The following is a 23,258-nucleotide window of genomic DNA, read 5'->3' on the forward strand; positions in this document are numbered from 1 at the left end:
AAATGCTAAAGCAATTCAAAGGGAAAGGAAATCTTTTTAGCTAGTGAGTGATGCTGGAACAACTGGATATCCACATTAAAAAAAATAAACCTCTATGCCCATCTTGTACTGTACACACACACGCAAAATTCAAAATGGATCACAAACCTAAATATAACTGAAAGAAGTCTATAAAAAAAGAAGTCTTTTAAAAGTAAACACAGGAGACTCTCTTTACAACTTGGGTATAGGCAAGGATTTCTTAGGTAGGTCATTGAAAGTAATCACAAAATAATACATTCATAAATTAGACTTATTAAATTTACATTTTCCCTTCAAAAGGCAAGACTAAGAAAATGCAAAGGCAAGCTACAGACTTTGAGAAAAGATGCAAGACATACATCTGACAAGAAACTCATTTCCAACATATATAGAGATCATCTACAATTCAGTAATTTTGTTGTGACCCACAGGGAAGTCCTATTTTTAAAAAAGACAACCCAAATATAAAATGATCAAAGATATGACCAGACTTTTCACAAAGAAGATATACAAATGGCCAATAAGCACAATATCATTAGTCATCCGAGGAAATGCAAATTAAAGCCAAAACATCCACCAGCATGGCTAAAATTAGAAAGATTGACAACTCCAAATGTTGTCTAAGATATGGAACAACTGAAACTCTCATACTTTGTTGGAAGTATAAAACTGTACATCCACTTTGGAAAATGCTCTGGCAGTTTCTTACACAGCTGAACTTACACCTACCATATGACCCAGCAATTCCATTCTTAGGTATTCACCCAAAAGAAGTGAGAATGTATGTCCACCAAAAAGATTTGTATAAGAATGTTCACAGAAACTGTCCATCAACAGAAAAAATGGATAAACAAATTCTAATAGAAGCAAACTTGTATAATTATACAGTGGAATTAGTGGGGCTAACTTTCCTGGATTGTCCAGGTCTGAGGAGTTTTCTACAATGTGAGACCTTGAGTGCTAAAACTAAGAAACTTTTTTTTTTTTAACTGGGAAACTTGAGCAAACCAGGAGGAGTTGGTCACCCTAATTATCTACCTGAGCAATACAATGACCTAACTGCTAATACACCCAACAACATGTTTGAATCTCAAAACATTATGCTGAGTGAATGATACCTACAAAAAAGTTCATATTCTATGATTCCATTTATGTGAAGTTCTAAAATAGAGCTAAGCTGTAGTAAAAACAAAAGCAGGAGAGTATTTGCGTCTGGAGATTGGCTGGTGGGGAAGGGGGATAAAGGTACTTTCAGGAGTGATGGCAATGTTCTCTATTTGTGTACAAATTTGTCAAAACTCAGTGATCACTAGGTTGAGGTTTCTACATATCTGCATTCTAAAAATACCTGCAAACAAATACTGAACTTTAGCTAATGATATGCATACTGGAGTGAGGTGTAACCTTCTTGTCAAGTGTGGAATTGCTAAAAAGTGGTATGTAGATATCAGAGGTGAAGGAAGGGAGAACATTCCTTGAAGATTGCTCCTGAGTGGAGTTGTTTGTTAGGACTATTCAATTTACAAAGATTTTCTTCAACTTTTTTGCAAGGCTTTCCATGTGGCTGAATCCTTATCTTTTGTTTTATAATCCTGTATTTTGTGGGAAGAATGTTTTTTGCTAAATCAGTGGGCTTCTCTCTCTCTCTCGCTCTCTTTTTTTTTTTTTTTTTTTTTTTTTTATTTCTAGGGCCACATCCACAGCATATGGAAGTTCCCTGAGCTGGGGTGGAATCTAAGCTACAACTGCCAGCCTACACCAGAGCCACAGCAACAATGGATCTGAGCCACATCTGCAAGCTACACTGCTGCTGTGGCAACGCCAGATCCTTAACCTACTGAGCAAGACCAGGGATTGAACCCACATCCTCATGGATACTAGTCAGGTTCTTAACCCACTGAGTCACAATGGGAACTCCTGGTGGGATTCTTTCTCTGTTATATGTATGTAATTTGGCTGCAATTTTTTGTTTCATTAATTACTTTAATATTATTCTTTTCTCTTTGTCACAATTTTTTGTAGTTTTTATAGTATTTACAAGTATAAGCAGAATATCTCCATTTTATAGGATTTTTTTTGGACTTCCCAGTGTAGCACAGTAGGTTAAGAATCCGATCACAGCAGCTCAGGACATTGCAGAGGTGTGGGTTTGATCCCTGGCCCAGTGCAGTGGGTTGAAAGGTTAAAAGGCATAGATCAAAGCTGAGGCTCAGATTCAGTCCCTGGCCCAGGAAACTTCCATATGCTACAGTTGTGGCCATTTAAAACAAACAAAAAAAATGGTTTTTTTAGCAGTCATTTTTATTTCTCAAAGCAGTGGCTATAAACTTACAGTTATTTTACTTTACTTTATTTTATTTTATTTTAATTTTTGCCTTTTGAGGGCCGCTCCCATGGCACATGGAGGTTCCCAGGCTAGGGGGCGAATCGGAGATGTAGCCACCAGCCTATGCCAGAGCCACAGCAAAGCAGGATCTGAGCCGCATCTGCGACCTACACCACAGCTCACAGCAATGCCTGATCCTTAACCTACTGAGCAAGGCCAGGGATCAAACCTGCAACCTCATGGTTCCTAGTTGGATTTGTTAATCACTGAGCCACTAAGGGAACTTCAAACTTAGCGGAATTTTAAAAGATGGTAATGCTTACAGCATTCTGACTTTTCTTGTTACCTAACTTTCCTTTAATAATATAGTATTTTTTAAATGGAAACCAGATTTTTTTAGATTATTTTTTATTAACAACCCTTTTTGGGAATTCACAAAAATAAAAAATGCATATTGTAGAAATATTTTAGCCTTGATTTAAAAATTTAATCTTTCTAGGATTTTATTTATTTTCACACATACTTTTTGCTATGGTAGTGGGTTAGCTCAGACAATACTGTGTTACTCCCCCAACATCTTTCAAGGTATATTTCATCTTTTAGTTCACTTCCTTTTCATATACCTCTAAAATGTGTTGTTCTTATAAGGAAGTCAGTTATAATAATGGTTCTTGATTCTACCAAACCCAGTGAACCCCTCTAATAACATTTTAATCACCTAATTCTATCCTGAAATTAATAGACTGTTTAAGGAGTTCCTATTGTGGCGCAGTGGAGATGAATTCAACTCCACGAGGGTGTGGGTTCAATCCCTGGCCTTGCTCATTGGGTTAAGGATCCAGCGTTTCCATGAGCTGTGGTGTAGGTCATAGATGCAGCTCAGATCCCGTTAATGTGGCTGTGGCATAGGCCGATTAGACCACTATCCTGGGAACCTCCCTATGCGGCGGGTATGGCCCTAAAAAGACAAATAAATAAATAAATAAACTATGCAAGCATAAACTTTGTTTATATGTAAAATGGAGTTAGGTTCTGGCTTAGATCATTATAAACAGATTTTTCATTGTCATGAATGTCCAAGAGAACATTGGAAAATTATGAAGATCAGGAGTTCCTGTCGTGGCTTAGCAGGAATGAATCTGATTGGCATCCATGGGGACGCAGGTTCCATCCCTGGCCTCGCTCACTGGGTTAAGGGTCTGGCATTGCCACGAGCTGTGGTGTAGGTCTCAGATGAGGCTTGGAACTGATCTTGCTGTGGCTGTGGTGCAGGCCGGCAGCTACAGCTCCAATTTGACCCCTAGCCTGGGAATCTCCATATGGCACAGGTGCGGCCCTAAAAAGACAAAAAAGAAAAAGAAAGAATAGAAAAAAAGGAAGTTATGAGGATCAGAGAAGCATTCTCTTATGTGGAGAACTTGCTCGTCAATTGTATTTCATCTGGCATCCCTGGCCCTCGTTTGCTAAATGCCATTATTGCCCCTTAATCATTGTGACTTCCAAAACACTATATTAGATGTTTTGCACAATAGATTTCTTTGGCAATTGTTGTCACTTTTCAGAATAATGTCTTGAGGAGTTCCCATTGTGGCTCAGCAGGTTAAGGACCTGATGTAGTCCATGTGAGGATATGGGTTTATCCCTGACCTCACTCAGTGGGTTAAGGATCTGGTGTTGCTGCAAGCTGTGGAGTAAGTCGCAGATGCAGCTCATATCCCATGTTACCATGGCTGTGGTGGCTGTGACATAGGCCTTAGCTGCAGCTCCAATTCGACCCCTGGCCTGGGAATTTCCATATGCTATAGGTATATCTATAGAAAGAAAAAAATTTTTTAATTTAAAAAAAGAATACTATCTTGAAAATAAATAGGGTTACAAAGGAAACCAACTGTATTGAGATAACCCAGGTTAAGAATCCCTGCAGAAGTTGATAACTCCAATATACACTCTCTAGTTGACAACCACTAAGTTATAAAGGCTTCCTTTCTATATTTGGGAAAATGGTGAAAGCTTTAGCATTAAAATATTTTGAATTTGAAAGTACATTTTGGATGCCTACATCATTTTGTCATCAATATAACAGCATTAGTAGGGGATTAACATCAGCTCTAATAGAATCTAGTGAGACAAAGCAAATAGTGTAGGAGTTGTATTTCTAACTTTGCATCTTATTGGAAATTAAGTGTATCAAATGGACTAATGCTTCTATTTCCCATTCTTTTCTCATTATGACTAAATTACTTCTCTGATTAACATCAATTAAAGCTCAGCTCTTTTGCCGACTTGTTTACTCATATGCTGCTTAAAGGAGTAAGATAACCTTGGCAGAACAAAATCTTCCTCTAGCTGCCTTTGGGCAAGTTGGCAAAGAACTTACTTGTATTAACAGGGTAGTTTAAACACAAGTGGTTCTAAGAATAGGAATTGGGAAGCAAGATAATCAAGAGTTTATTTCAACTGTTGCTCAGTCAGTGTTTTCTAAAAGTGCGTTGTGAAGGGTGAGTGGATTGTGTGTGGATGACTGGCTTGTCATGACACATGTGCAGAGCATCATGACGATGATTTTTATTTCTTTTAGGGTATGTCTCTGTGCCAGACTGTTGTTGTAGGCTCTGTAGTCATTCTTCTCTACTCTTCAAGAGCATGTTATAATTTGGTGGTGATCACCATATCTCAGGATACATTAGAAAGTCCATTTAATTATGGCTGGGATAATCTTTCAGATAAGGTAAGTACCCAGCGTGTATTGCCAGTCTAAATGTATGATAATGAAATTAGCCTCAGGAAGAGAACATTTTAAGTGTTTGACCTACAAACAGTTATGGAATCTCTAGCTACTATCAGTAATCATACTTAAGTTCTATGTCTAAAAATCCTCATTTACATGTGGCACTTGAAATCATTCTTCAGAGAGAATTTCCCCCAAAGTAGTATTTTCTTTTTGTAAATAATACTAATAGTGCTTTACATCTATTGGTCCTAAACCTGTTTTAGTAATTTTTTAAAACATAGAGTTCAAATATCTCTAGATAAATTGATTGCCTGTCATTACCTAGTGGATATGGTTTTGTCTTTAATTTGTTAGCATGAAATTCTCTGTTTCCTAAGAACTACATATAACCTAAATATTTGGTTGTTTTAGATTATGATTTTTATGAAAATCTGGCATTATCAGTCTTGATAATGGGAAAGAATTCATAGTTCCTTTGATCTCCAGGTGTTTTTGTGCCCTAACTATGTATATTTGACCTCCTAGCATTTTCCATCCTTTTCCTAGAAGTATAGTTTGACATAGGTACATGTCATATCTTTTTATTAATTTAACTTTGTGCTGAATTTAAGGCATCCTGGAGTACCATTTTATCAGAATTTCAGTAATCTTTCTAAGAAGGAATTTTCACATGTGGTTCCATGTGGCAGAGTCCCTTCACTCCTTTTCCCATTTCTCTCTCCCCACATCTATTAGAATAGAAACAAATTCATCATGGAGTTTAAGCCCAAAAGCATGTTTTTAAGTAGCCACAGAGCTGAGCGACTTGCATATTACATTTCTCTACAGGTATAACTCAGGGTAAGTACTATTACTTTGCCTCTGGAGCAGCTGGAACCAGTAGCCTCTTTTATAACTCTCTTCAGTCTATGGGGCCTAACCTCCCCACTCCATTACTCATGTATTAAAATTATTTTCACAAATTAATGCATTGAAAAAATTAATACCTCTTTATTCTACTTAACATCAAAGCTTTTTATGATCTTTAAAGGACATATATCATTACATGAGAAACCCCAAAAAATGGAAAATTAGAGTTTTATGTGCTTGCAACTTGATGTTTTAACTTACCCCACCTGAAGCAAATTGATTGTTGAGAGTGGTTTCTTATACATAAAACATATTTTTAAATTGCTCTGCCATATTCTGTTTACAGGCTCATATAAAAGACGTAAGTGGAGAAGAGTATATAGTGTTTGGAATGGTCCTCTTTCTGTGGGAACATGTGCCAGCATGGTCGGTGGTACTCTTTTTCCGAGCACAGAGATTAAACCAGAATTTGGTATGATATCACAATATTCCCTAATGCCTGTCCTCCTTATTTTTAAAAATATTGGAACATTTATATTGATTTTCTATTTTTGGCCAAGACTAAAAAACATTATAGATCCCAGCCTCGTGTCTTAGTTGAAAAGTAACTCTTCATATATGTTATCTAATACTTTGTCCACAGGCACCTGCTGGCATGATAAATAGTCACAGTTATAGTTCCAGAGCATACTTTTTCGACAATCCAAGACGATACGATAGTGATGATGACTTGCCAAGACTGGGAAGTTCAAGAGAAGGAAGGTAGATGTACTGAATTAGTACCAAAACAAATTGAAATGAACAAATCTAAGCTTTAACCCCAAGGTGAAAAGGGTGAATTGCTGATATGTGTCAATAAGTAAGATCATTTAATATTGGAGCTTGGAACAGATGATGTCAAGCCCATGATGGAACCTATACTATAATGAATTATCATCTGATATGGCTTGGAGCCCCTATATTACCCTTATTTGAGAAATGCCTTTGAAGGTAAAATGGTACCATTTCATCTTAGGATCCCTTGTTAGTTCTTAGTTGACAGGGGAAGGGAGTTCCCATTGTGGCTCAATGGGTTAGGAACCCCACTAGTATCCATGAGGATGCAGGTTCGATCCCTGGTCTCACTCAGTGGGTTAAGGATCCGGCGTTGCCACATGCTGCGGTGTAGGTTGCAGATGCAGCTTAGATCCTGCGTTACTGTGGCTGTGGCATAGGCTGGCAGCTACAGCTCCAATTTGACCCCTAGCTTGGAAACTTTCATGTGTCCCAAGTGCGGCCATTAAAAAAAAAAAAAAAATGGGGTTGGTGGAGTAGGGAAGTTGTATTATAGTGTTTGTGTTTCCATATCTACTGTGCTGTTCAAAATCCACAGAGAAACCCTAGATAAAACTCTTGGGAAGCTTAGGTGCCATAGGAAATCTTACGCCCTCCTTGTTCTCAAATCATTACAAGTCCATACCTTTAGGCATGTATCAGCACAAAGGGAATGCACAGCTACAGTAATGCTTTGAGTTTGATATATCATTTTCTATAATCTGCACTTCATGGGGACAAATTACTTGGCCTCAGTTGTTTCAGTTTGTTTTTTATCTATAAAATAGGGATAATAATAGAACCTATCTGATAGGGTTGTTGTGAAGATTAAATTAGCATATGTGTGTGTAAACATAATTATACATATATATCTGTATATACACATAACACACACAAACGTGTTAAAATGGACCCCAGTACATAAGCACTGATTATTATCTCATAATCAATTTACTAGTTTTGAATAGTAGTTATTCATTCTTTTCTGATATGTGATATAGAATCAAGGATATAACATAAAAGTCATTGAAGCTTATAGAAATCCATTAGGTTATTTGGCCAAGAACATATTTCAATGTATTTGATGCCAGTTGTATTATAAAATTCATCAAAAACTAAAAATGCCAACATGACTTATTATATACTGATCACAGTCCTATGGCTTTTTTGCCCTTTCTTCTTGCAGTTTATCAAATTCACAAGGTTTGGGCTGGTATGGCACCATGACTGGGTGTGGCAGCAACAGTTACACAGTCTCTCCCCACCTGAATGGACCAATGACAGACACTGCTCCTTTACTCTTTACTTGCAGTAATTTAGATATGAACAATCACCATAGCTTATATGTAACACCACAAAACTGACAGCATTACCAAGTCGTGATTCTTCAGTCATTTTTCATGAATGTGTATATTCCATGTGTTTAAATTCCATCTACATAAACATTCCATTATCTGTTGCAACTGAGAACGAAACCTGGACACATGGCAGTGTCCAGTGGAGGACACAGCTGTTACTTTTGACCTCGTCTTAGTGAAATGAAGTACAATGGAAAGTTTGGAGCAGGAGAAAAGAGGGATTGAATCTTAAGGCACTTGGTAGCCTCCAAACATCCTGACTTTGGAACATAAAATGCATATTTGCATATTTGCACTTTTATCCTTGTTCTGAAAGAGTACACTGCAGTCCCCAAAGTCATACCCAGTGTTCACATTGGGATATTATGTTGTACACCAAATTAGGAGGCAGTTTCCCTACAAAAGTCAAAGCCTGTATATTCAGCAGTGTACTCCATATGGAATTCTTACCCAATAAAGTTTATAGTGTGAACAGTGCACAGAATGAAGGCATAAATGTATCATTCTTTTAAAGATTAAAAAATAAGTAATCATTGAAAATAGTTCTTTTAAGCATGAGGGTAAAATACCAACTGAAATTATTCAATCATTTCAAACAAATGATAGTCATAATCCTTTACAGCTATGACCAGCAGTGTTCTTTGGAAAGCCGCAGTTATTTCTTCAAGAGGAAAGTATACTACTGAAAATTAAGTGGCTACTTCGAGTAGAATTGGTAAAGTGATTATTGTGTATGATTAAGATACATGTAATAATTTAAGCATGATTCTTCAAGAAAGCAATAGTAATTTTTGCTTAGGGAGATTTTGGTAGAAACTTCTTGGGACTAAACAGGTTTACAGATGCATTTAAGAATTATTCACAAAATGTAAATTCTAAGTTAAAATATGAATACATTTTCAAAAGCATCCAGTTTAGCTGAAACAAAATATGGCTGATCTTACCTATTCCTATTGAATCAGGATTGTCCTCAGGTAAATTAAGTCATGATACATTATTGCAGTGAACTCAAGTGCAATACTTTGTAAAACAAATAATTCCTCCTTTAGTTTTCACATTTTTATATCTTATATATGAGCAAAGCCAAATTAAATTTAATTCAAATTATCTCCAGCACTAGAGTAAATGAACAATTTATGCAAAGGTACTAACTAGGTAAGTATAAAACCAGTGGTTAACTACATTGGAATATTTTTAGAATTACATTAAAAGTGTATTGAAAGTCCTATCTCATATCTAAATATATATATATGTGTATGTATATATATATATATATATATATAGTAGGCTAAGGTAATAGAGAATTTTAAAATGCACTTTCTACCAGTGTCTATATGGAAAATAGATGCTGAATACCTCAAGATTCCAAGGTAACAGGCAGCAACAGGAAGTTGTCATAGCATGATTATAGATGACGAACTATATGTATAATTGTCTGCCGATCTATTTCTTCAGAACTGGAACAAATACAACAGTCCTTTTCTGTCTTTACTTTGGTTAGAAAGTTATGTTTTATTTCTTCTCTTACATAAACTACCTTTCACCTTTTTGAGTAATTGATTCAGTAACTTCAGAAGGGTATAACAATAAGTGAAACCCCAAAAAAGAAATGAAATTTTTAACGGTTTTGCTCTTTGGGGAGGCTGGTACACAGCCAAGGAAACTTAATCTTTTTATCACACAAAATGATTTGAATTCAACCAAAAGCATAAACTTATAAATGTTACTTTGGCTTTATGTATAATAAATTCTCTTAATGCAACCAAATTTCTAAAAAATTTATAGTACAGAAGTTAACCTTGGTAGTGACAGGACAACATAACATGGACTTACCTGAGTATATTTTGATTGTGACTTAAGTTACTGGATTTCTTTTCAAAATGCCAACTGTTCATTTTCTTAATAATGTTAGGTACCTAATTATCTAGAGGTGTCTGAGATCTGTGTTAATCTGTTACTCCTCGGGGTTCAAAGTGATAAAGTAAAAATTTTCTAGTAAAGCTTCCCTAGACTTCTCTAGATAATGTTCCTATTTGACCAGATAAGCGAAGGTTGCGTTTTAAAAATATTTGAGATAAAATAACTTGGTTTTTTCAGCCACATGAGTTGATTCTTCCAAATCTGAGATTTCTAAATTTATTATCCCTGACCAGGGTACTTGAATTCTTGCATTTGTCTCCTTATACACATCTCCCACAATACATCACCAAAGACAAAGATAAGCTTCTGGCCCAGTTTTTGCTTAAAAATTCCAAAGCACTCAGAGCACTTTAAGTCTGGTCTTGAAAGGAGTTGTTTATAAAATCAAAGGGCTACCGATTCCCTGTTCACCCTGCACTGAAGCATATGATGACAATTTCAAACCTTCCTTTTTGGTTCATTAATTAGAACAGAGAATTTCATTGCTTAAGTGTGTAACTCTACAGTGATTAGCAGTACTTGTTTTTATCGTTTCATCTGGGTGGTCATTAATTTTGAAACTCTTACCACTCATAATAGCTGGTAGTTGTTTTATGAAAGATGTAATTTATAGCTAAAGTGGCTTTTTTATGCATAGCTGCCTTTTTTATTGTTTCACAATGTTTCTCAGCTATATAATCAGTTTCAAACTGGTTGTAAAAGTATAGCTGCAGCCAATGAATGTATTTATTTGTTGTTTCACTAAATTGTAACAGAACACTACTGTTAAAAATAAAAGTCTTTGTGCTTTTATTTGCAGGTCTGGTTTTCTTAATCTCTCTTAATGGACTACACAGATTGAGTTTCTATCATGTAAAGATAAGAAGCCTAGTGCTACCATAGAAAAGAGAAAAATATCTGAAGTTACAAATGATAGTTTGCTTGCAATTACAAATCTTCCTTGGCTTATTATAAGTGAAAATGTTATCTAGTACACCTAGCCTACCGTACATCATTCCTTAGCCTAGTCTACCTTAAACATGCTCAGAACACTTAAACTACAGTTGGGCAAGGAGTTCCCATTATGGCTCAGCGGTTATGAACCTGACTAGTATCCATGAGGACGTGGGTTCAATCCCTGGCCTTGATCAGTAGGTTAAAGATCCAGCATTGCTGTGGTATAGGTCACAGACACGGCTCAGATCCCACGTTGCTGTGGCTGTAGCCTAGGCTGGCAGCTATAGCTCCGATTTTGACCCCTAGCCTAGGAACTTCCATGTGCCATGGGTGCAGCCCTAAAAACAACAACAAAAACTACAGCTGGGCAGTACCATCTAATACAAAGCCTATTTTATAATCAAGTGGTGAATATCATGTAATTTACTGAATGCTATACTGATAATTGAAAAACGAAATGGTCATATGGGTACAGAATGGTTGTGTGGGGATGGTTTACCCTTGTGATCACCTGGCTGACTGTGAGGTGCAGAGCTGCCCAAATCATGAGAAGATTGTACTGAGTATCATTAGCCCGGGGGGGGGAATAAATAAATAAATTCAAAAGTGGAAGTGCAGTTTCTACTGAATGTGTATCGTTTTTTTCAGTGTTGTAAAGTTGAAAAATCCTAAATTTGAATTATCATAAGTGGAAAACTGTAAGTGCTTAACATCTAGATGTCCCTTCCTATTATACACTAATTTGTTATGAAATGCCATCTACTTTAATGGGTACAAGTCAGATTCGTTAACCGCTGAGCCATGAAGGGAACTCCTGAAATGCCATATACTTTAAAAGACCAGACTAGGGAGTTCCCATTGTAGCTCAGTGGACATGAACCCAACTAGGACCCATGAGCATGCAGGTTCAACCCCTGGCCTTGCTCAGTGGTTTAAGGATCCGTCGTTGCTGTGAGCTGTGGTGTAGGTTACAGACAATGTGGCTCAGATCTGGCATTGCTATGGCTGTGGTGTAGGCCGGCAGCAACACCTCCGATTTCACCCTAGCCTGGGAACTTTCATACACCACAGGTACGGCCCTAAAAAGACAAAAAACGTTAAAAACCTTTTTTAAAATGCCAGTACTTTTTTAAACAGTACATGTTTATTCAAACATTAAGCTAAGAAAAATCCTTGTATGAAATAACTTATAATACCTCTCTCCATCCCCTTAGAATCTTAAACAGGAATAAATTTAGGCCAGAATTCTGGGCAAGTATTCTTTGAATTCAAGAAATTCTTCAGTGATGTTGCCTTTTCCCCAAAGAAGAGATATACATAATAGACCCCTTTGACAACCCGCCAAAACCACACCGAATTTTGAATACAATTTCAGAAATTTTATTGATCCCCTAAAATCCACAAATCTTTGGGGGTCTATTGACTCTTACTGGAAAGAATATCTGAAGTGAAGGTACAACTGCAAATATAACAAAGTTGCCACTTTAAAAGCAATTTATCCAACAAGTATTTATTAAATGCTCATATGCCAAAAACTATGCTATGGAGACACAAAAATGGATAAAGTTCCTTTTCCTGCCCTTAAGGAGCTCACATTCTAGTAAAGGAGACTTTAAAAAACACAAACAATACAGTACAATAAGTGACACAATAGAGGTAGGTTGTAATTACAGTGGTGACACAAAAGAAGTTAGATGATCCTCCAGGGATGAAGCAAGGGAGATATCACAGAGGTGGTGCTTTATGCTGGGCCTGCAGGGATACACAGAAATTTTTCAGGTGGGCAAGGATGGCCAGGGCACTTGATAGAAAGAGAACAGCAGGCACCATAACGTGAAGGCCTGAATATGGTGCATCTGAAGAACTGTAAGTCTGTTTTAGCAGAATATTGGGTAGGAGGAGCAGGGAGACACACACCAGAGAACCATGGACACCAAGCAAATGAGTTTGGCTTTCTCCTGAAGGTTCCTAAAGTCACTCAAGTGTGTTAAGCAGGGAATAAATAACATTGACTGCTTCTAGAAAGCCATTTTGATAGCATTGTGGGGCAAAAAAGAGGAGACAAGCTGGCTGTAAAGAGAATAGTTAGTACTTTAGGGAACAGCAATGGATATGGAAAGCAGTGATATATCAGATGTAAAGAAATAAAATCCACAGAGTTTAGACATTGGTGGCTAGGGGAGAAATCGAGGAGAGGAGTAAGCCTAGAGAATTTAGATGATGGCTCTGAAATTAACCAAAGGAACATAGGCATAAGAATGGGTTTGCAGGAGAACGATTTTTTTAGACACACACAGGTGTCTGTGGGACAAACTAGTGAAGACAGGTAGAAAGCAGATGGACTGAGAAGTCTGGGCTAAAGATGAGAATTCAGAAATCACTGCATTGGAAGGACTCGAGTGAGAAGTGGTGATGAAGAGAGCAAGAATGAAAGCCTGAAGAATAACTTAAAAGAGTCAGTGAAAAGAGGCACCCAGGAGTGAGAGAAAGGAACCCAGGGGAAAAAAATATTTTTAAAGAAAGGGTTGTCAACATTGTCAAATGCAGAAAAAAGCTCAAGTAAGGAGTGGCTTGTAAATGGAACTGTGGATTTAGAATTGGGATTTTAGACTTCAAAGGACAAGACTATTAAGAATTACAGAGCCACATCCCAAATTTCAGTTAAGGAGCAAGTAGGGGTGACAAAATGAAGATAGGGATATTCTTTGAAAAAGACTGGTTAATAAAAAAGAGGGTGAGGAGTTACCATCATGGTTCAGCAGGTTAAGAACACAACATAGTGTCTGTGAGGATGCGGGTTCGATCCCTGGTCTCACTCAGCGGGTTAAGGATCCAACATTATCATAAGCTGCAGTGCAGATTGCAGATGTGGCTCGGATCTGGTATTGCTGTGGCTGTGGTATAGGCCTGCAGCTGCAGCTCCAATTCAGCCTCTAGCCTAGGAATTTTCCTGTGCCACAGGTGTGGACACAAAAAGAAAAAAGGGGAAAAAAAAAAAAGGGGCGGGGCATAAGATTCGAGTTAAAAAGGTTTACAGGCAAAATTACCATTTAAACCCATCTACTGTATTTTCAGAGTACTACAAATGTCCTTAAACTTTTATATATGGTGCTCACTTCATAACCTTTGAATCTCCAAGAATATTGACTTAATGTAGCTTCATGTTTTTCTTTTCCTGCCCTGTTCAAATGAGAGGGGAAAGGGAAACAGGATATATATTTGTTAAACTTAGTCCTGTAATTAAAGTATACTGCATACATTTTCATACATTCATTCAACAAAATTTTTTTGGACACCTACTATATGCTTGACACTGTACCAAGACTTAGGGACACAGAGAAGAAAAAGTATACAGTAGTGTAAAGTGGCATTTCTAAGCCATTACATAAATAAATCCTGCTTTATTAATAATTTTATATCTCAATTTTATATGGTATACCTGCCAAGGCATACAGAGGACCCATGATTTTGAGGTATGTAGTTTTTTTTTTCCTACAATTACCATGAGATATAAATTCCTAAATCCCTTCAAATATTTTTATCATTTCAGATCTTACCCTAGAGAAAACCTCTGAAAATTACAGTTTTGTTTTTGGGAGAAAAAGGAAATGAACATCATGTACAAAGAACAAAAATTTTATGCCCCATGACTATACAGATCAAGCAATAAAAGGGTTATAAAACTCAAAAAGAACTTTAGATTGGAACTCAAAGGAGTTCCTTACTCTAAGGCTTATATAGTTCCAGGTTTTTTTTTCTGAAAAAAAATTATTTTTAAAAAGTATTCAGTACGACACACTGAAGTGTTTAGGGTTCAAGGGCATGATGCCTGTAACTTACTTTCAAATGATTCAGGAAAAAAATAGTGTATGTGTGTATATACAGAGAGAGCATGAGAAATAAAGCAAACATGAACAATAAGTGAATCTGGTAAAAGAGTTCTTTGTACTATGCTGGAAACATTTCTGTAAATTTGAAATTATATAAAAATAAAAATTTCCCCCAAATTTTATTCAGAATTAGGGAAAGTACTGAGAATAAATATATAAATCTATTCAATTTTTCACACTGTTTAGAAATCCTTCTACACACCAAAATAAGCCCATTCACAATAGCAATATAATTCTAAAGCTGATTTGTTTCATACCAATGTATTACAGGATTGCCAGATGAAAAACAGGACTCCCAGTTAAATTTGAATTTTAAACAAGGAATAATTTTTTTGGTGTAAGTGAGTCCTAAATATTGCATGCAACATACATACCCCAACTATCTTATTAATCTGAAATTCAAATTTAACTTGGCATTCTGTATTTTTATTTACTAAATCTTGTAACCCTAAATATATTGAAATTTTTTAGGCTGTTAATAATGGGTCATTCATGAGCCTCTTTACCAATTTCCTATTAAATGCTTGTCACATTGGCCATAGTTTTATTTATATTACACCTTCTTACACAAAATTCTAGTTTGAGAGACTTAAAACATCATTTAGTTAGGTTCACCGTACATGAATTTGATAATCCTGATTTTACTTAATATTAAACTTTAAAATTTGAACCACATTAAAGTATTACTTTTACTCACAATAATATTATACATAGACTTAACATAATTAAAAAATTTTGTTTACTTAAAACAATATAATTAATATAATTCCCTTTTACAAAAGCAGCTTTATATAAAATGTTTGGCTTAAGACTGTCATTGCTATTTTGCCTTTGAATGAAATTCCATTCTTTGGCTTCCACTGTCCAGAAACAGGCACATTTCAACTTGTTTTCTTTAATGAATATTTTGTAACAAGTTCCTGAAGTTTTCTAATTCTTTCACACTTGTAGAAATTCTGTAACCAAAAAAAAAAATTTCACTCAGAAACTATTTTAGATAACTTTTTAAGTTATTCACTTTGCATTTTTAGAACTCACAAAAAATTTTAAGTAATTAATTTCAGCAAATTTAAAGGAACCTAAACCATCTAATCTATTTTGATGTAGTTTAGTTCTTAATTTGACAGGTTAGAACTAAGATAATGCCCAGAAATTAGTTATTTTAAGTATTAGTACTCAAGTTTCAAAATGCAAAATTATAAAGTATATAAGTATTAAAATACTTAGATATTTTGAGCATTTGTAAGTATATTCATGTGCTTAATATTTAAATACATAGGTATAAAGTAAATAAGCATTAGAATATGTATTTTAAATATGCATATGTATATGAACATTTAAACTAATTAAAATGCCATATTTAGTAAATATACAAAGAATCAAAGTCTTTGGACTATAAAAAGTAAGGAGAGTAAATGTGTGACCAAACCGTTTTTACTAACTTTTATAAAAAGTAAAGTTTGTTATTTTAAGCGTACTTTTTAGCTTTGCTCTTACCATGAAAAAAGTGGCAGAACAATTAAATTTAACTGTCAAACTTCTGTGTATTAGAGAATAATTTTGTATTAGAGAATATCTTGAACGTCAGTTATTTCAAACTCAAAATATTAAATCAGGAGTTTCCATTATGGCTTAACAGATTACAACCTGACTTGTATCCAGGAGGATGTGAGTTCAATCCCTGGCCTCACAAAGTGGGGTTAAGGATCCAGCATTGCCATGAGCATAGATATAAGTCACAGATATGGCTCAGATCCCAAGTTGCTATGGCTGTGGCATAGGCCGGCAGCCACAGCTCTGATTTGATCCCTAGCCTAGGAACTCCCATATGCCACAGGTGTAGCCCTAAAAAGAAAAAAAAAAAGTTTAATTGTTATTTTTTAAAAGTGAAATGTAGTTCTTAGAAAATGCTAGTTTTTATAAATCTCTTCATTCTTTATATATATGACAAGCCAGAAGGAAATGTGTCTATACTTAAAATTTGTAATATATGTTCCTTATTTCAAGCTTATTTTCTAATCATTTTGATGAAAAAAAAATATTTTTTATTTTTTTACGTTTCAGGGCCACACCCTTGGCATATGGAAGTTCCCAGGCTAGGGGTCCAACTGGAGCTGGAGCTGCCAGCCTACTACAACAGGAAGTCCGAAAAATATTTTTTAAAAAACTATCAACCTTTTTACACAATGGTGAATTCACAAAGAAATTTCATATGTACACATGTATTACACGACATGTTTCCAGGACCTTCAAAAAAACATTTGGGCAGCACACACACAAAAACTACTCTTAAGTAATAAGAAAAAATATACACACGCAGTAAGATAAATATTGAAGTCTACTCAGTGAATTAATCCTGATAATAAAAAAGTCAATAGATGAAAATAAAGAATATTAACTACTAAAAAGATTAAAATTAAAAAAAGATTAACTACTGATAGTGTGTATCAACATAGTTACGGTTTCATAAGATCACAGAATTCTGTAGAAACAATTTTGGTACAAACTAACCTTCCAAATGCATTAAATAATGATACTATTTCTTGTCTTGTTAGATGGAATTCATAACTGGGCCCACTTTCTGGCATGTTTGCTATCAGTTTCTCAGAAAACAAGATCTTCAGGGCAGTGCCCAATCCTTGAGTCTATAATAGAAGTAAGAAAAAAAGAAATATCAGAACGTTCTTTGTGCAAAGAATGAAAAAAAGAATTGAGCTAAATTTGCTCACCTGAAGCTTTCCCCATAGTCGACATTTTAAACAACCAACACAATCCATGATTCTTGAAATATTTCTAAAATGCAGTCGAAAATCCTCCTAAAAATAATTTAAAATTTGATTAAGATGTAATACATTGCCAAATACTGAGTATTTCTGAGTGCCTTCTCACACTGTGCAAGGTGGTGTGGTTACCAAAGAGGAGGAGAAAACGGACCTAAGTGTCCACTGAGCACCTCCTACATACACAATTTCATTTCATCACCACAAATCCAAAGTAGCTATTATTATAGGCTACACGTCATGAATTTTTAAAAAACAAGTTTCAGAGAGATTAGGTAACTTGCCTAAACTCTAATATCTAGGAAAGAGCAAACCTGGACCCCAGGGCTGCCTGACTCTAAAACTAAACTACCTGTAAATATGTATAAAGGTAGCTTAGTTGAAATGTTCTATTGTATCTGACTATTAACCATATGTCACTATGGGTGGGGGAGGGGGAATTATAGGACATCATTTGCCAAAAAAGGAAGGAAAAAAGGAACAAATGAGAGAGGGAGGGAGGAATAAAAATCTTTGGTTTCATAATAGCTAAATTAAGCCCTTTTTTCTGGTATTAGGTAAAATAACCAAATTTTTTATTATCATTATCATTACTGTCATCATATAAACTATAAAATAGTGAAATCTATGTACCCTCCACCAAGTATCAAGAGAAACCATTACAATTGAAGGCCCCTATGTAACCCTTCAAAGGCCCATATCCCACTTTCTGTAACTATTCTGAACTTGGTATTTACCATTCCCTTTTTACCTTTATACTTTGAATACATATGTATATATCCATGAACACTAGGGTATTATATTGTTTATAAAAAGGCAACATACAAAAGCTCATCCAAAAGAAGCATATGTTCTTAAGAAATAAGGAAGAGAGAAGGGAAGGCAAGAACACAGCCTTCTTTTACTCCAGGGGAAATGATTAACTGATTCTCCAAGTGACTCCCTCTTTGGGATTTACAGTGGTATCCCAAGCTCACTGGTATTTGAAACAGGAACTCTGACATACCTTTCAGATGGAATATCCACTATACCAAATGGCCTATACTTTGGGAAGCATATGTTTCTCTCTCTCTTTTTTTTTAACATGATAAACACACAGGGCTCAATTAGAGAACAAGGCCATAGATGTAAAAATGGGAATAAATCAGCAAAGATTGAAAGCCACTCTTGAAAGTAAACCTCAATTCGCTCTAGGGACAGTCTTTCCCCAGATGCTTCATTTAGCCTGAGATTTTGAAACAGCTGTAACATGTATAAGATTTCTAATAGGATCCCAGATCTTATACCTTTATTAATTTAATACGAAGCCCAGATTATTAATATTAAATGTAACCGCATGTTAACACTATTCTACATCTTGTGCTTCTGTATCTTTTGGACTGATTTCATTAAGAGGTAATTCTAATTTTAAACTGACTTGTTAAAAGTATTAACCCAGGAATATTATTCTACGTAGATTTTGTTGCTTTGATTTGAGGTTTCCTTTAAACTTGTGTTTCAATCTTGAATTAAAGAAAACTCACTTTTGAGAATAGTAACAGAGCACTAAAATTATTCTAAAGTGGGCGTTCCCCTTATATGATGTGCTGACCTGTGGAGGATTTAATAGTTAGAAGAGCCTACAAAATCCCTATGTAGACAAGAACTGTATATAGACAGAATAAACAGGTCACATGTATACACTATAAAATTCCAAATGAAGATAAATTTTATGATCAATAGAACATAACTTTTACTTTAATACTTGAATGTAGCAGCTCTTGAGTAATTCTTGGTATGGCATATAGAGAATAAGCATGGTTGCTTACAATAGCCAAAAAAATACTGCAAAATTAAAACCAAACACAAATTCTTAAATGAAAGTAATATGCTAGAACCAAATTAATATGCTAAGAAGTTACTAGCCCAAAACAGGAGAAAATCCTTCTGATTTCCACAAATAACAATCAATATCCAATCATCTGCGTATAGTCAAAAGTTAACTCATACTAGAAAAATGTATGATCCTTAAAAAAAAAACAGAACCTAAATAATTTACAAATTCTCCTTGTTAATGTACACAGTTTTGGGGTCAATACTTCAAATTTCAATCAGTGGGTACAATGATCAAACATTCTGTGTTTAAACAATGTGTTCTCTATTCAATAAAGTCAAGTGACCAGAAAACAATTCTCACCCAATTCTGAAATGTTTTTTAAAAGCTCTCAAGTAAGATCCTATTCTATGAATTAAACACTAAACAATTCTCTTTCACACACAAGTCCTTTATTTCTAACTATATATTGATGAGTATAAAGGAGACAAGATAAGATTTTTAAGTGAGGCTATGGACTGTAAAAAACTATGATGTTCACCATAAATTAGTATCTTTTTAAAAACTAAGTTTCTGATATTAACAAGTTTTCTTGGGTTTTACTCCTTTTTTGTAAAAGGACTCAAAAATTTTTCTGTTAAATTTCATAGGATATCAAAGCTGAATGTTTCAGAGTTTTGATGAAATTAAAAATTTCTAATCTGCACAATGTAAAAAGAGTAGATGCCAAAACACTCTCCAATAAACCAGCAAGGGTACTGGAAATAAGAAATACATCAAAAATTGAAGGGAAAAACGTCCTATTACAGCACCTTCCCCCTCATTTCCAAGTTACTGGAAGCTATTTGGGGGGTTACATAAGCACTGAGGTATATATTTTTAGCAAAAATGCTTTAAGTAGGAGGTAGATGGAAGGTAAAAAATAGTTATTATTTAACAGCAAAAAAAAAAAAAAAAAAAACAACTAAGTGCCAGCTGCAAACATAAGGTTCTTTTGTTGTAGAAACAAAGACTTGGAAACAAAGGAAGACTGTTGTAAATATTCTGATCAAACTGGATCAATCCCAGTCCTACCGAGGGCTACCTGCTTTATTTACCTATAGCTCTGTAACTGAGAATAGCAATATGATTTTACTTGTCCCCAGATAGACCAGAAATCCCTTGAGGATAGGAGCCATCTCTCCCTTTAATGACAAAAATCATGCTCTGTACATAATGAGCATTCAATAAATCTTCCCAGTGAGACTTTATATTTGGTATCTTAAGGCAAATATGTACAAAGATGCTCTTGCCTGGGTCATATCTCTGTTAAGACGCAAAGCAAAGACCAGAGCCCATTCTGTGGGACCTCAGGTCTTCTGTTCTTCCCATGACTATAGGCTGGCATTCCTAAATACCTTTAATCCCCAGTGAGTGAGATGAATGACAAAACAACACTGTGCCCTCTCTCCCTAGAGAGCATCCTTTAATTTAACCAAAACTATTTTCAGAATTCTCTCCAGCAAAAGACAAATTCTGCCCTTTGTGCTCCAGATCCCTTTCCTCTCATTCATAAGCTCTGTTTACTACATGAGAGCATCAATGTGAAAGCTGTCTATAAAGTGTATAGTGACACACATTTCCATTGTTATTTTGAAAATCCTAAGTTGGACCTGCCTTTGGACTTCCTTTTTTTGAAGAAAAGAAGGATTATGACTCTGATTTTCCTTATAATTTCAGGATATATACCAAGATTTACTGTTAAGAATAAAAGTATGGGCTTACAGTCGTACCTGCATATGAGTTTGTATTTTAAAAAAATTTAAAGTACAAAATAATTACCTTTAGTTTGTTCGCTTCTTTTTTATCTCCAGCAAAAAATGAATTCTCATCAAAATGCAAAGGAAATGATCTGCATTAAATAAAACATAATTAAAACACATTCTCTGCATAAAACAATATCATTTTCATGTATTATAATATATTAAAAGTCCTGCTGATACAACATTTTGCTAGTGAGTGGTGAAAAATATAATTAAAAAAGGATAAAATATATAGTAAAGTCAAAATTCTGCTGCCCCAAAACAAATTCTTATTCTCAAATATAAAAGCTAACTATATAATATAGTAGAAGTTTGGCACCAAATCCAACCTGTTCAACTAAATATGAAAAAAAATGCAATTATCAAATATTAAAAGCATGGCTGTTAGAACTAAAAAATATGTGCCTCTTAGTGCATAGGTCAAAACAAAAGCAAAACAAAAACTCAATTCTAAAAGACCCATGAGCAAAATTAGCTTCTAATTATTTTTTAGGTAGTTTTCCTTCTCTAATTTGAATACTTAAGAATTTAATTTTGGATATAACTTGTCACGCTTCTATTAATGTATAAGTTGTATAGGTTGTAATGTATAATTTACTTGATTTCATGAAGTATGTCCAGAAGTAACATTTTGTTCTCTGCATCCTGAACTTTATTTCCAGTAAAGAGCTGAAAATCTGGGCGCTCGAAGAATGGTACCACTTTAGATAAAGCCCTTAATTCTATTAAATAGAGAAAATACAAGTTCTTAAGCCTTCTTGGACCTTCTCCTTCAGTCAAAATTCCATCAAATCGCTGCTGAAATTCTGTAATGTTGTGTCCCCATTTTTTTTCCAACCAGGTATCTGAGAAGAAAGAAGAATGAAATTTTCAAAACCAAATTTATAATTAAGTAAGCTTCATTTTATTTGTATTAGGGTATTTATGCCTGTAGAAGTTAATTTCATTTTATATTTTAAAACATATAATCAATACAGCCATGAAAACCAATTTTCATAACTTAGCCTTTAATAGTTCTATATTAATACTTTATCTTCTAGAACCCATCCTGAAAAGGAAAATAAGCCCAATATGTACTAAGAAACCAAGACTAATCAAATCAAATTTCTAAATATAAACATACTCATAAAACCAAAATACAGAATTGAAAAATGACTATCTGAAATGACCAATGAGTCATTCTAGAAGAAAACATTACTGATGAATATCCAACATGGTCCCATTTTTCAACAGCATTCTTGAAGCATAAAGAGCCGCATAAAAATACTTTTACCCATTAACTCCAGATCTGAACCTGGTACACAAATATAAGGCTCCTGCTAAACAATAATATCTGACGGAAAACAAACTGTTCTGGTCGGAGCTATTCTATACCCACGATAAAACAAAACATTTCCAAAGTGATGTGTGATTTTTGAGCAGCTTCTTACAAAAAGGTGAAGGGAGCTAAGATCATGCTGAACTTTTCCTGACAATGTCCACAGTTCCCACATTCCCGACTGCTACTACTTAAAAGTAAGTTTTTACTGCCCAATATTCAATAGGTTCAATCTTTTCCCACCCAGGTAAACACCACAGAAACTTTAAGAATACCTGAAAGTAAGTGTTGTGAAGTGGATAAAAGTGAACGTCACATACCTTGTAGAAGATACCGTGCACTCAAATGCACATTAATGCTTGCGTGGAGGCCAGATATAAGTCTATAGAATGCTCTCTTTTCTACACAGAGACCTGCAAAAAAGTAATTTGGAAACAGAAATTTCATAGGTGAAACTTGTAAAATATAAAGTTAATTATGTCTTTAAACATGGAAAAAAAGTTATACAAGTGTATTTAAAAGTTTCCAATTACCTTCTAGCCAACTGTAAAAGGTATTCTCTGAAATGCAAAGAAAAACAAGTTACAAGATTGTAAAAATACCAAAATGTTCTTCCAAAGTTTTAAAATATTCTGGCAAATTTGTGCCTAACAGTAATTGAAAGGTCCAAATTTTGTTTTCAGTTTCTCCAAAGGAAAGAG

The 23,258-nt window shown here is 34.9% G+C and overlaps 2 protein-coding genes across 9 annotated transcripts in view; one reads left to right on the forward strand and one right to left on the reverse strand.

Moving 5' to 3' along the window:
* GPR137C (G protein-coupled receptor 137C) overlaps nucleotides 1-8,582 on the forward strand; it is a 58,291-nt gene extending 49,709 nt beyond the window's left edge. For 5 of the 6 annotated variants that reach the window (XR_014818975.1, XM_005659957.4, XM_084981241.1 and 2 more), the window contains 4 exons: nucleotides 4,926-5,075; nucleotides 6,274-6,399; nucleotides 6,571-6,689; nucleotides 7,927-8,582. Coding sequence is in view for 4 of the 6 variants with exons in the window: in XM_005659957.4 (XP_005660014.2) it covers nucleotides 4,926-5,075; nucleotides 6,274-6,399; nucleotides 6,571-6,689; nucleotides 7,927-8,104 (573 nt within the window). In the remaining 2 variants the exon portion in view is untranslated. Of the gene's footprint in view, nucleotides 1-4,925; nucleotides 5,076-5,813; nucleotides 5,919-6,273; nucleotides 6,400-6,570; nucleotides 6,690-7,926 lie in introns of all 6 variants that reach the window. The other variant, XR_014818970.1, reaches the window with a different exon arrangement.
* A 3,729-nt stretch (nucleotides 8,583-12,311) lies between these two features.
* The window catches only part of ERO1A (endoplasmic reticulum oxidoreductase 1 alpha), a 53,138-nt gene continuing 42,191 nt past the window's right edge, over nucleotides 12,312-23,258 (reverse strand). For 2 of the 3 annotated variants that reach the window (XR_014814349.1, XM_084974284.1), the window contains exons 9-15: nucleotides 23,091-23,117; nucleotides 22,878-22,970; nucleotides 21,838-22,084; nucleotides 21,259-21,328; nucleotides 17,574-17,660; nucleotides 17,356-17,489; nucleotides 12,312-15,800 (exon numbers count right to left, since the gene is read on the reverse strand). Coding sequence is in view for 2 of the 3 variants with exons in the window: in XM_084974284.1 (XP_084830410.1) it covers nucleotides 15,740-15,800; nucleotides 17,356-17,489; nucleotides 17,574-17,660; nucleotides 21,259-21,328; nucleotides 21,838-22,084; nucleotides 22,878-22,970; nucleotides 23,091-23,117 (719 nt within the window). In the remaining variant the exon portion in view is untranslated. 3 annotated transcript variants of the gene reach the window in all.

This window comes from Sus scrofa, chromosome 1, assembly GCF_054392235.1.
Source record: "Sus scrofa isolate SSC_HxYL_T2T_F1_AM1 chromosome 1, Sscrofa_HxYL_maternal_Yorkshire_Landrace_v2.0, whole genome shotgun sequence".
Taxonomy (NCBI): Eukaryota; Metazoa; Chordata; class Mammalia; order Artiodactyla; family Suidae; genus Sus; species Sus scrofa.